At 35.1% G+C, this 14037-nt stretch overlaps 2 protein-coding genes across 2 annotated transcripts; one reads left to right on the forward strand and one right to left on the reverse strand.

The window, feature by feature from the left end:
• Positions 1-1645: 1645 nt before the first annotated feature.
• On the reverse strand, positions 1646-5230 carry LOC113757817 (GABA transporter 1-like). The gene is made up of 7 exons (XM_027300928.1): positions 4926-5230; positions 4498-4728; positions 3496-3593; positions 2892-3078; positions 2661-2791; positions 2311-2544; positions 1646-2162 (listed from the first exon to the last, which is right to left on the reverse strand). The coding sequence occupies exons 1-7, from the start codon at positions 5044-5046 to the stop codon at positions 1782-1784; spliced, it is 1383 nt and encodes a 460-aa protein (XP_027156729.1). The 5' UTR covers positions 5047-5230; the 3' UTR covers positions 1646-1781.
• A 2931-nt stretch (positions 5231-8161) lies between these two features.
• Positions 8162-13496, forward strand: LOC113757816. Its single transcript, XM_027300927.1, has 6 exons — positions 8162-8340; positions 9108-9761; positions 10544-10632; positions 11302-11401; positions 12718-12921; positions 13078-13496. The coding sequence occupies exons 1-5, from the start codon at positions 8188-8190 to the stop codon at positions 12904-12906; spliced, it is 1185 nt and encodes a 394-aa protein (XP_027156728.1). The 5' UTR covers positions 8162-8187; the 3' UTR covers positions 12907-12921; positions 13078-13496.
• The last annotated feature ends 541 nt before the right edge of the window (positions 13497-14037 follow it).

The following is a 14037-nucleotide window of genomic DNA, read 5'->3' on the forward strand; positions in this document are numbered from 1 at the left end:
TTTGTAAAAATATATATACAAAAAAAGGGCGATTTGCAATTCATAACCTTGAATTAGCCTATTAGGGGAAAAGTTATACAGAACAAAGAAAGAAAGGAGCTACATGACAACACTCTTCATTCATAAAACTCGTTTTGGAACTCTCAAGTTGTTAAGCACAACCTAGACATCTTTAGTTGATATCCAAAACATACCACGTCTAAATACAAAATAGATCTGGATCGTGTCAAACGTTTTTTTTTTCTTTTTTTCCCTTTTCCCATTTTTTGATAGCTTGAAGTTCATGGGGATAAATCAAAAGCAAAATACAAACAATTCACACCAAGATAAATCTCGTAAGAAATTAATTTCTTAATTATAAGGTTGTCCAAATCGGACAATTATCGTACCCTAATATATTCATGCAAACTCCGAATAAAGGTGCAAACAACCATAGGAAACGAACAAAATAACCCCACTTGAGGTTGAGAAGTAACCCTTGTGCTTCTTTTGGAGTCGTAGAAACAAAGAAACAGAGCTTGCAGCACGGCAGGTAGTCCAAACTCCACCTAGAAAAGTAAAGTAATTAGCAGTCGGCCGGTATCATTGTAATCAGAAGGTTCTTCAATCGGATGAAAGTACTAAAAGAGAGTACTTATATCTAGAGCTAAAAGATGAATAAACCTAATCGAAACTCGTATTGACCTTCCCCTGGTAAGACTTCGTTTGAGCTTGATTCTTTGACTATTCAAATCAAATTTAAACAATATTTTATGTTCGATAACTTTCAAATTTGATAATAAAAAAAAATTGTTCAAACTCGATTTTGCAACTAAACAAGTCAAAGTTGAACAAAATTTGAAATTTATTAAAACAATCAAATAAACTTGAACTCTAAGATATTCGGTTTAATTAGACTCATTTACACCCCTACTTATGTCATACTTTTGATAATTGGAGGATACCGAAATATAATAGTTTTTGGTGATTCTGATTATTTTCTATGATTGCTTTCCATAATCAAATTTTGTAAGATCTAAAGCACATGATAACAAGGCCATTGCCATTTGTAAAATGTACAGGTATTGGAGACGTGTTCATTAAAAAAAAAAAAATCCTTTTCCCCAAAATAGAAGAAAAAAGGAAAACATAAACTTTTGTGAGTATGTATTTAAATAATTAAAATAGCATTTCTCAAAATGTAACACTTTGAAAACTATTTTTTCTCCTGCTCCCTCATTTCTTCTATTTTACATATAATAGTTTTTGCTAAATTATTGTAAATCAAACTGAAGAAAAAGTTATTCTAAAAAAAAAAACAAGTGAAGAAAAGTTTATCATAACCGATTTGCCATTGTGAATATTACATCATAACATGATTCAGCATCGAGATATTGACCAGCTGTTTTGATGGAGCTATCATTAACTATATAGAATGATGATTAGTTTCAAAATCAAAATATGATTTGTTATAGTGCATGTTTAACCTACCATTAGAGCAGTATTGTAAATCAAATAATCAAATCGCATCGAACAATTTTCAACTGTCTATTAACAAACTTTGCTTTTTATTTCCAAAAAAAAAAAAAAAAATTTGTCACCACGGGGAAATTGTAAATCCGGACCGCATGGACAGAGTTTAAAAGTCACCTGACCACAATAAAACTGAGTGTCAAAAGACAAATCACTTGTTTAAATATTAACAAGTGAAGTATTCATAAAGTATTCCATCACTTTCATATCAATTTCTAAACATTATTACCTCAGCGTTTGCTACAAATATGGCTGTGTTAGTATTAGTATTACATGTTAGCAAACAAACGGTAAGTCTTGGCATCCAAAATTATCTGCCTCACCGATGCAACTGCCCCAACCAAGGCCAAAACTGTGGATAAAACTGCAATAATTGTGTTTCCCCAGTAGACCAAGCCCTTCCTTGAGGGTTTGAACGTGAGGTTATAGAAAACCATTGGCAAAATGAAATCCAAAGGAATACAACCGAAGGCCCCAAACAATGCCATAATGTCTCCAAAGAAAGGTAGCATTGCGGCCAAGGTTGTTGCTAGGACGATTGATAATGACCGGAATATCAGACGGGGAACAACATTCCTGACCGAGAATTGGTCTTTCTTAGGATCTGCAAATGCCCGCTCTATAACAACATTTGTCGGTTGCATGTAAACCTAGAATCACAATCTCATCAAGGTTAATTGGCTAAACATATCAACAAGGTTTACTTGGAGTTCCAGCGCTATCTTCGCCATTTTGGTGAATAAAGTATTCATGAATTTGGTATGTAATGTAACATGATATAACATGAATGCGTCTTACCAAGACAACTGCTGATACTTGCACCAAGGTGAAGACATTGGTCATCAGAAGAAACCACTTAGGCAGTAAAGGATGGTTATTGACCATGAAATTTGAGAGAACAGATTGTTGAGACTGATTTCCAAATGCCCAGTATCCAGAAATTGCAACACTGAAGAATGTGGAAATCACAACTGCATAGCAAACCAATAACCCTTTAAACATTTTCCCCGTTACTGGAGGGGCTATAGTGGCCTGCAAAAATAAAGAATAAGGAATAAAAAATCACAAGCTAGCATTTGAGGGATATTTAATACTCCACTAACTTGGTCAGCATGATGAAGAAACAATTGTTATGAGTAAAAACTTGCCTGAATTTCAGGTATAATTCCATTGCCATATGTTGTGGCAATAATTGAAAAAGCGTTGAAGGCACCAAAGACTGTATTTATACCAACTCCAGTGATTGAGTAGTCCCTTGGAGGAGCATTTTTAGAGTATCCTGCACTTGGAAATGCCAGAAAGTTGATAATGTTTGGGGGGAAAAGGGCAAATGAAAGAAAAGAAAATAAACACTATGGCTGTGATTCTTGAATAATTACCTACATATATGGCTCCTGCAGTGGTGCAAGCGCAGTAAGCAAGACAAAGAAGCAAGGAGATGAGATTGATATGCCTCAATGAATGAAATGATGGCATTTGGGCCATTACTAATGTTAAGCCTCCGAAAATAACAACGAAATGGTACAGTTCCATGCTCCCGTTCGGTCTAGCCACCAAGTAAATATACTGCAAGACAACAACAGGCAAAAGGAGAGTTTGAAGCTTCACTTTTAACTTTTCTAGATTTAAACAAGATGAATCGGTGTAAGTATAACTATATGTGGCCTAAATTAGATAAATCTTCTAATTTCTAATTTTTTTCAATTGATTAATTGAGGTGAAATGTACCTCTTCAAATCAAGTAATTAAGTATAAGAATAAATCTCTTAAACACTGACAATATATACACTAATATGTAAAATTTGACATTTAAATTCAAAGCGAAATAATATAGCATATATTTAGATCCGTCAATATATACACTGATTGGCCGTGTAGTGAGGTACTACAGTACTATTTTGTAGCATTAGTTCAATTGGAGTTTCTTTTCCTTCATGCAGTTAGAATTTTTTTTTTTAACAGTAAATTAAATAGTTTTCTTACCTTTAAGCTCTGTCCACCCAGAAGTGTACATGCAATGACAGCCCCATAACAAATGCCCAATTGAAGTGGGCCAACGAAATACCGACCCCATCCTGGCCCTGTATACATCAAATTCGTCAATTTCAAAGTAAGCCTACGTAATTAAAGTTTGAACTGTCAAATATGGCTGCCCGGCGCTTATGGTTTTCTTTCGGCCTTGTCTGAACTTCACTTGCTTAATTATTGTCGTTTGATAATGACGGTGCTGACACATAAAAAGCCCACCCAATGAAAGGTTTGAACTTTCTAATATTATTGTTGTCTGCTTTTGACTTTATTTGAATTCCACTTGCTAGCTTGTTGCAGTTGTAGAGTAGAGACTAGACTAGAGAGAGCATCTTTCACACTCGCATCAAAAGCGAACCTGATGAAAGTTTGAACTTTCTAATATTATTGGCTTTGTTCTCGTTTATTTTAGATTTTATGAAATCTGATTATGACTAATAATTAAAACTAACAAAAGTTAGTCTTTTGAGTGATTATAGATTTTAATTTTTTTATCATTAAAAAAATCTATAATCAGAATACAAAAGGAAAATTAATTACTCAAAATTAAAATATATAATCAGTTAAAATCATTAGCCGAGAATAAGCCCATTGCCGGCTTGTGCTTAATTGTCTACTATTTGCATTATTTGAACTTCACTCCCTGGCAGTAGAAAAATTACAATTTTTCCACCGACATCGGGAGCTTCTCAAGCTGAAAAACATACCATTTTCCACCAAAGAAATTAGAATGACAAAATTTGTCCTGCCACTAAAAAAAATTGTTTTCAGCATAATAATGGAAGATTTTTCTATTTTTCTCCCAAAAAAAATGTAATGAGACACATAATCCAACCAGAATGAAAAGCGAAAATCTTTCGGCTGGTCTAAATTCGAGACTATGATCCTTCACATTTTGGATATCTTTTCGTATAAAGCTGGACATTGTCACACCTCTTGATGAGTAGAATTACATACCTAAAACATCATGAGCCATGTCCCTGAAACGAAGCTGGCGCTTTCCAAGCGCCGCATGGTGCTCCAGTACTAAGGATAGAAGGTTGTAGGAGTAGAAGGTCACCAGCCCGGCGAGGGCGAGGCTCAAAACTCCACCCGCCCATCCCAACAAGGCAAATGCAAAGGGCAAGCTCAATAGTGCCGGCGCAACTATTGCTGTTGTTAGATGGTATCCACAGTGCAACCATGTCCCTGTACATCATGAAATCAAGCACCGCAAACAAAAAAAAACATACCACCAAGTATTTCATTTCGTTTCAGTTTTAAACGATGTAAGCAACAGTTTGGATCGAGCAGTTGGAAGAGTTGTAGGCCGCCGGATGGGTAATACAATCCCACCAGATAGATGTGAAGAAAGTAGTAGGAGCACTTGCTAATTAGTGTCTAACCTCGGGATTTCAGGACGAAAAGGGCACCAGCATCAAGCTCTTTGGGGCCGACTGTTGCTGCACCACCTTTTTCTCCATGTTCTGGGGATAGCTTGGGGGAATCTAGGACAGCACTTCCCATTTTCCACCTTCTATGCGTGTGATTTATGTGGGATCTGTTCTGCGGATAGAATGTGTGTGTGAATAAACGACCCAAAATGTTGGAACAGAATTGTGGGCGATACGAGGGGTTATGCAGCACTGAGAGTGAAATCAACAAGTCAACGCCGGTTGGTTTCGAGCAACATAAATTAAGGATATTCAGCTTTAAGGTAAGATTCAGATTCATTCACAGCTTTGTGTTCAACACTACTATATGATGGGCTTGACTCATTTAGGAAAAGACAGACTAATGCCGTAATGCAGATGTTACCAGCCGAAAATTGAAAACTAGTATCTTGGACGTTTGCGTGGAAATATGCTCCGTGTAAAACTGGTTTATTCATCATTATTGTTTTCGTATATCTTTGTCTCATTCCATGCTCTAGTAAGTAGCAAGTTTATGGGTGGAGTTGATTGAAAGAGATCGGCAAATGAATTATTTATAGTTGTTGCACCTTAATATATCGGCTGGAGTTGCTTCTATAAACAAATTAAGATAGAGTCAAATCAGGCAATCAACATTTGACCCGCATCAGCTGTTCGGTTATTATGCCTGCTTGAATGTGTCGCATTGCATTTCTACATAGATGAGATGATCCCACGGTATTTTAACTAATAATTATAGACCAACTTATGATGGTCACTGGTCAATCAGAAATATTATTGTATCGATTGCTGCCGGTGAACTCAGGGAAAGAGTAGTACAGGCAGCCTAGAGGTTGTTTTGTCGCCTCCCTTGTTGCTTGATTACAGGCAGCCTAGAGTTCTTAGTCGGCCAAACTTTTTTGGGAGGACCAAGTCGTCCAAACTTTGCTGCAAAATAAGTGCTAACTCGATCTCCAAGAACCAGAAGAAAAGGAAGGAGACGGGTGGCAAACCAGCAAAGTTTTAAACAGACTCGATCGAGCATTTGGCAGGCCAACAAATTAAACCATGGGAGTGAGGACCTTTGCGAAGCAAGAAGTCAACACACTCGTCATGAATCGGCGAAATTCGCTGGTAATCTTGTTTACGAAACTAGGTGGAAGAATAGTTTCTAGTGTGGACTGCACAAAGTGATTGTCTGACAGTTGCCAGCTAAGTACATGCAGCATGCTGGCGTATGTATCAAAGATTTTTTATGATATAAAAGAAAGACTTCTGACAAAAAATAAAAAATAAAAATAAAAATAAAGCGTTTGTTCAGGCCAGCATTCAGCGGGCAATCATTTTGGCATTGGCGAGAAGATCAAATCTTGGTGGAAGCCAAAGATAAACTTGAATCTACAATTATTATGGGTGGCCTAAAATGAAAACTCGGATTCGAATGAACAAATTAAACCAATAATAATTGCACTTCACATGTAAATAATAATAATTGACTATGATTTGGAGTCCATGCTATGTTCTCTGGTAGTGGCAATTCTGGACAAGCATAGCATATAAATTGGACGTAAGTTTTTTTTTTTTGTCAAAACGGCATTGAATTGGATGTAAGTTTTTAACCCTCTTTATTTGTACCCTATAACTATGACAAAAACTTGTGCCCCCTTACTTGGAGTAGTTGAAATTTGAAAGTGAAATTTTTTTTTTTTTTAAAAAAAACTGCTATTCTAGTTTGGAAAATATTTTCCTGACAACTACATAGCTAAATAGAGAGTGGCATGGTGGTAGTTATAATAGTTCTACCACTTTTCATTTTCTAATTAAAAACATTTCTAGAAGGGGGATGGAGAAAGCAAGGGCGAAAATCGTAATTCATAACTCATAAGAATCTTAGCTTATTTTAATAAAATTAACAAAGAGATCTCAAAATTTGATTCTAACGTTGATTCAATAAGAGATGCTAGATTTAAATCCTCTCACCCAACAAACATCAAAACAGAGAACTGAAAATGTATTCGCTAGGATTGTCAAAATTCCATTGACACTGGTACTAGTGTGTTTGGATTGAAGATTATTTCACTTTATTTACACTTTACTTATACATACTGATTTGATTGCATCATCAACACATTTTTCAATCACCTTTTTATCTCACATACATCATATCAAAAAAAGTGCTACAGTAAAAAATATTTCAAATAATTTACAATCCAAACACATTTATTAAATAAAATGTGTTTGTTCATTTACAATAGAACTCCACCTAGGGCTGTCAACGAGTTGATTCCAAGCTGGAATTGGTAATTCCAAACCCAGATCCAACATGCAATGAAAAGATCTGAATTTATATCGAGAATCAGATCCGGATGGGTCTCAATATATAGGTTCAGATTTGAAGCCGAGTTGGATATATCCATTTTTAAGAATTAATTATGATAATTTTTATTTATACATAAAAATTATTAATACAATATTAACAATATAATTAAAGTAATTCTACTAATCATTTGATTTATAGAAAATTCTTTTAAATTTAAAAATAATTAGATTAGTAGCAAATTTTAATTAGAAATATGTTTTTAATTAAAATAATTATACTAATAAGATTTGGGTTCAAAACAGATAAGAACATGTAAATTCATATCCGATCAGTTTAGTTTATAGATAAAATGGATTTGGATTCGATTCGAGTAACTGGATCTATCACTTATTCCGTTTCTTTTAAAAACAAATTGGATCCAGATCAGGTATGAACCTCAACCCGATCCATAAACAACCCTAATTCCACCTAACCTTTCATTTATTGTTCATCCCAAAAGCTCCTTCAAGTTGCTAAAAATATCTGTTTGATTAAAGGTCACTAAACCCATAAAACCGCAATGTAATGATCGCACACTCATTGTAAAACCCAATTTGAGCCTCATAACTCGTTTGGATTGTATTTTTTTTGACTTTTTGGGTAAAAAATTAACATTATAAGTATTTTTAATATGTGATGTATGTGAGGTAAAAAAAGATTGATAAATATGTTAAAGAAATATTCTAGAAACACAAATATTGGTTTGGGCCAAGCTACAACAACCCATTAATAAATCACACAGGCAGTTCATGGTCCAAAGTACAGAATTTAAATGACGAAAACACCCATAATTTTGCCATATATTACAAACCTACTACCCACCATAAACCGCCATCTTCTTCCTTTCACCCGTGCTCGTCTCTGTTGATTACTTTGCTGAATGACCGAGAAACAACAATGGGGAAAAGCGATGATTCAATAACGAGAAGGAAAAATAAAAAGAGCAGAAAAAAGCAAGAAAATAAGGATTCCTCCAAAGTCTCTAATCGCATAGCTTCCATTATTGCTGCTAAAAAGCGTCGACTAACAGGCAAACGCCGCAAGTGTCAGGTAAATCTTTACTTGGAAATTTACACTTCTTTTCAAAATATTTCGTTCTGCAGTTTTTGATGTGCTTTTCTTCGGAACTGTAATCGGTTTCTATTATCTGGGCGGGCCAAAGGATAAATAAATAGATAAATGAAGAAAGAAAGAAAGAAAAAGAGTGAAAAATGGACAATGGGTTGTCAATTTTATATGTTAATGTGTTAGACTTGATTAATTTGCGTTTGATGTATTTACTTTATGAATTTGGATTGTCTGAGCTAATTGTTAAGCATATCTTTTGGGGTTGTTGGTTATTTGATTTAATGTTCTGTTCGTTAATTTGCATGAATTGAGCTCTAAAATCGTACTTTGAATTACTATTCAGAGTTTAGATTGAAGATTTTCTGGGTTTTAAATTACTTATAGATGCGCTGTTCATTTTTGGTGGAGATTGAAGTTAGCGTTAAACTTGAAGTTAGACAAAGTACGAGGAAGATTCTTGGTTTTTATTTTATAAACCAGGAATGCTTGTCCAAAACCGTTTAATTATTCATCTGAGTAGCTGTGTCCTAAATTCTTAGTGGTTGATAAACCAGAGAGTAGGATTCACCCGTTGGGGTAATTCTGTTCATTTCGTTTTGCTTTTTAAGTGGGCATAGGTTATCGATAAACTGTCTGATTCATGTATGTCAGTTTGAAAAACGGGGAATAAAAAGGAATCTACGACGATAAATAAATGCTATATGGAAATTTCTTTGAGTAACAGCTAGGCATGTGTCGTAATTTTACAGGGTATGTGTTTTAGCCTTCCTACATCTGAGGATCCATTCAATGATAGATACGGTGAAACTGATGCTGTGAAGAATAAGAAACGACCTCTAGATTCTAGAGTAGACAAGACACATATGGACAAGAAGCGAGCATTGTCAAGGAACATGGCTGCTAATAAAGATCATGCAAATGAAGATGCCAAAAAAGAAAAGTTATTTAAACTTGAGAAGATTGAGAACAACACAATTGCATCTGTTACAGTCTTTAAGTCTGAGGGGAAGCAAGATGTGGGGAAGCCTGGAAAAACGGAGGTCCCAATGCTTCAGGCCTGTGGGAACAAAACTGATGAAGGAGGGCATGAAATTTTTCAAGATTGCCCATCAAAGTTTTTAGTTCTTTGTCTGAATACCATTCAGAATGCTCTGCAACATGAATCGGCCTTTAGCAGTGAAGATAGACCTTTCTTTGTTCACAAATGGGGAGTTGAGTTTTGGAAGTTTTATTCAAGTGGAAGGGATATAGTAGAGACCAGTGGAGCAGATTCTGATTCCGAGCAAATTGCTTGGGTGGTGTCGTGTGCTGCTGATACCATTGCAAGAAAGGAGAAGGGAGGATTGTCATTTAGCAGTCCCTTTCTTTTATTCATTGTGCCATCTCAAGAAAAGGCTGCCAAGGTTTGTGCATTCTATTTCTGAAAGAATATCATTTGTCACTTTTAAAAGCTGTAACTTTCCCCAAGTTGTGCCATTCTCATGTTGCGACTTCTTTGTAATGGTATTCTTATTGATTTGTTTTGTTTGTTTCAGCTGCCAGTCTTGATTATTTAATGTATTTTATTGTCTTTCAGGCATGAACACATGGTGTTTGTTGGTTGTGAGAGTCTTTAATTTGATGAAGCTTTAGTAGATTTAGAGTCAGATCTTAGAAATATGTGTATACAAGTTTTTTAATCAGTTAGTATCCGTCTTTTAGGAATTATTTCAAGCTTAAAGGCTGTCCATTTCAAGGAGATTTTCAGTAATTTAGGATAAGTTTTAAGGGGCTATCGAATGTCAGATTTTAGTGGCATATGATATTTTTTAATTTTCAGCTCAGACCTTGAGGGGAGAGAATTGCTAACAAGGCTTCTGTCACTCAATGGTGCTTTCCGTTTTATTTTACAGCATAATGCCTTCTATGTGTCTTTCTTCTGTCTGTACTTCTGGATCTTAACTTGGGCTTTGTTTGTGTTACCATTATAAAAAAAAAAAATTGGTTTTAGCTGGGACAAGGAGATCAAATGTTTTATCTGATATATATTGAAATTGATCTAAGCAAATAATTAATTGCACATGAACATTTGACCCCACAGAATTTATTCTTCGGCTCAAAGAATTTTTTCTTCTCTTTTGGAGATGTCTTTACCATAACCATTTTGTACGTTTTTGAATTTGACTATGTTTCATCTGGAGTTTAGGTACGGAAAATCTGCAAGCCTTTGAAAGCTCTTGGAATACATACAGTGAGTTTGCATCCAGGTGCCTCAATAGATCATCAAATTCGAGGGTCAGTTTTTAAAATCCTCCTTCTCGTTCCTTTTGTTTTTTTCTTATCTGAATTTGGCTTAGATCAATTTAATAAACATTCTCTTGCAAATATTTTTCAAGAAAGATTCTCAACATGTAGAAAAGTGTAATAATTAGTTTTACATGCCACATTTGATACTATGTATCAATTGTTAACTAGGTATTCACAAGCTTAATCTGTAAGGAATATGATCTTTAAATTACCATGTGATTTTATGTCTTTCAAGTTGATAAAATGTATCCACACTTGTTCAGACAATTTAATTTGGATTTTGGCTGTTTTGGTTAGCAGGTCTGACTCTATGTGATCGTCAGTATTATCTCTGACTTTCAGAGGAAAATGTACTGATTAATCAGATTGGACCGACAAGTATACCTATCATTGAGCAATGCAATCTTTTGGTAGTCTATGTCCAGATTATGACTCTCTTTAATACTATCCTACAACAATCCAATGTATTGTCTTTCACAGTAGAAAGATGTATGCACTTCGTAGACAAGGCATATTCCTTGCCAACACTAGACTAGTTAGGATCATGTCCAATGTGAGGCATTGGCATTCAGTGTGTTTGTTGCAAGCCATTTCAATTACTTTTTCTCAATATACAATTGTATTCACCAATCTTATGCCATTGCATTTCTTTGATAGGTTAAAAAGTTGTGAACCAGAGTTTCTATTATCTACACCTAAGAGACTTCTAGAGCTCGTCTCCTTAAACGAGGTCGACATCAGTGGGGTTTCCTTGCTGGTAATTTTGAACATATTTTCTATTTAAAATTGGTATTTGAGTTTCTAATTGTGTTCTCCTTGCTTACTTTGTTTCATATTTTCCTGGCAATTTACATAATGAATAGAAATATCTGAAATGGCAGAAATCTTTAGTTGGTTAAGTTGTGTACAATTACTTCTAAAAGAAAATGTCTATGAGACTAGATATATGAATGTGGACATAGTTTATACATGTGGTAATAAGTACTTTGATGCGATATTGGCAGAAGAATAGTTATGGGATGTGGTAACGCCGTTCCTCTGTGCATGTCAGGGCAAAATTCTGTGGGGATTTTTACTAGATCATCCATGCTTTAAGGATAGAATGCTGGGCTATTAAATATTCTCATGCTAAAAATGCCTTGTCAAATGCCTGAGCTAAAATCGGTTTTCGGTAGAACCACAAAGAGGAGGAAATGGACAACTTGTGGAGACGGTTGGTATGTTGCATCATAAACCAGAAACTGTACTTGTAAGGCTGAGTGACGTAGCACAATGTCCTTTAGCAATGAATGAAGACCAAAAGTTACAGCTTAAGATGATGTAAAATGAAAGAGATGGCCACTTTTGGTGTTGCAAATGAATCATCTGAGCTAACTAAAAGGGTTTACATGTAGCTTATGTGAAAAAGCTTGTGGAAGTTCTGGCTTGGTTGGGCTTTTTATTTGCTTGCTTAACTTGCATGGTGGTTTACTGTCTCTCGTTCTTATGAAAACTGTTAGTTGGTAAGGTTTTCAGGCTAGTTGATGCCAAGCTATCTCAAGCTGGACCTTGTAGGCAGTTCTTTACTAATCTAATCTGGATGCACTTAAAACACATCCAATTACTTGCTGCCAAACTCATTTTGCATCAGCCTGAAACTTGGGATTACTGTATAATTGGCACGGAGAATTAGATAAGGACCGCTTTTGGATTTGAATCATATTCATCGCTTAATGCATGGGGAAGAAACTAACTCATTAAGCTTTCTGCTAACAAAAGAATTTCCCTCACTTTCGTGTGTGTTATCTGATATTTATGTGATTAACATACTTCACGTGCTTGGCGTAGAAGGTTGTTTATGGTAAATTATAATGTTGATCTGGAAATGAATATCTTAGGTGGTTTGCTGGCTCTTGAAACTACTCGGGGAAGATTTTGTGTCTGATTCTGGTTAGATATTTAAAATAATGCAAAAGGATATCTGTTCTTTTCTGTCATTTCTAAAGCTGAAATGAGCTATCGTGTATTGTAATGCTTCTTAGTTTTCTTTATTCACACACTTGTTCTGATCTATAATTTTGATAATTGGTACAGGTTATTGATGGATACGGAACTTACTCAGATAATGATTGTATTGAACTCATTAGGCAATCAATTTCTGGGTGTCCCCAGGCAGTGGTATTCAGTGAATGCTCAAGTAATTCGTCTACTCCAATTTTGCCAAACCTTTTGCAGGGTTCGGTCTGCCGGATATCTTCTGATGATTTGGAGTGTGTTAGATGACAGACTCATTGAAAGGTATGGTTCCATAGTTCTTATTTCCTTTCTATCCCAGCACCCTTTTTTTTGGTCCGATTAGTCTGATAGTGTTGATTTTAAAACTTGCTTAGATGAATGAAATATATGTCAAATGGTAAATCTTCATTTTATTATCCTTTGAACTTCTTGTGGCAGGTCAATTTTGATGTTGTTTGTCAATAAAGATAGATACACATCTTGGATTGTCTTTTCTAGACTCTTCGCCCCTCAGGAGTTCGGCCAACTCGGGCATTTCATCTGACCGGTTTCGTCATTCAGCTACAGTAAACCACCTCAGCTTGGCCTAATTACTGGCTTGACAAATGGGTCGCTGACAGTATTGAAGATGGAAATCAAATCGTCTGTTTTTCTTTTACAACGGAAGAAAATAGTTAACAATTAAAATTGAATTTCACTTGAGCGAAATTTATAACTCCATCTCCAAGCAATCCCCTGAGAGTTTTTTCCATTTTGCTTTTGGTTTGTTTGATTTGTCCTATTGTAGTCAAACATTCACAACAGGCAGGGTGCGGACAGACTCTAACCTCCAAGGAAATGAGCCAATTGTTTGCTAATTTGTTGCTGCCATCTTTGGCTGTGATCGACAAGCAACTTGTATGTCGGCTTCAAATGCATTTTAGTGGAGAGAAAGGGGGCCCAAATTAAAAAAAAAAAACGTGTTTAGAATAGGGATTTAATTCAACACGTGTGCTTGGCTAAAGGTGCATACTGAACACTATTATATGTTTGCAAAAGACTTTGATGTATTAGTTTTTTTTTTTTTTTTGAAAAAAGCTAAATTAATTTGAAAATTTATTAATATATGCATTATATAATATGGTATGTGTGAAAAATTGAAAATGTATACATGTATATAATATGGTATGTGAATTAACGGAAATTTTTTTTATGCATTCTTGAAATGACTCATCAAGATTTTAAAAGATTATTGATTTCCTTCCATAAACGTGAGTGAGGCTCATTGGAAATCTCAAACGTTTTTATATTTCAACTTGATTAAAACATGAAGCATGGATGGTATGTAATGGCATTATACTGCCATATTACTTGCTAAGAAAGTAGTAGTAATAAACGTATTGAATACCATGACGTATA

The sequence above is a fragment of the Coffea eugenioides genome, unplaced genomic scaffold (assembly GCF_003713205.1).
Source record: "Coffea eugenioides isolate CCC68of unplaced genomic scaffold, Ceug_1.0 ScVebR1_3337;HRSCAF=4535, whole genome shotgun sequence".
Classification (NCBI taxonomy): Eukaryota; Viridiplantae; Streptophyta; class Magnoliopsida; order Gentianales; family Rubiaceae; genus Coffea; species Coffea eugenioides.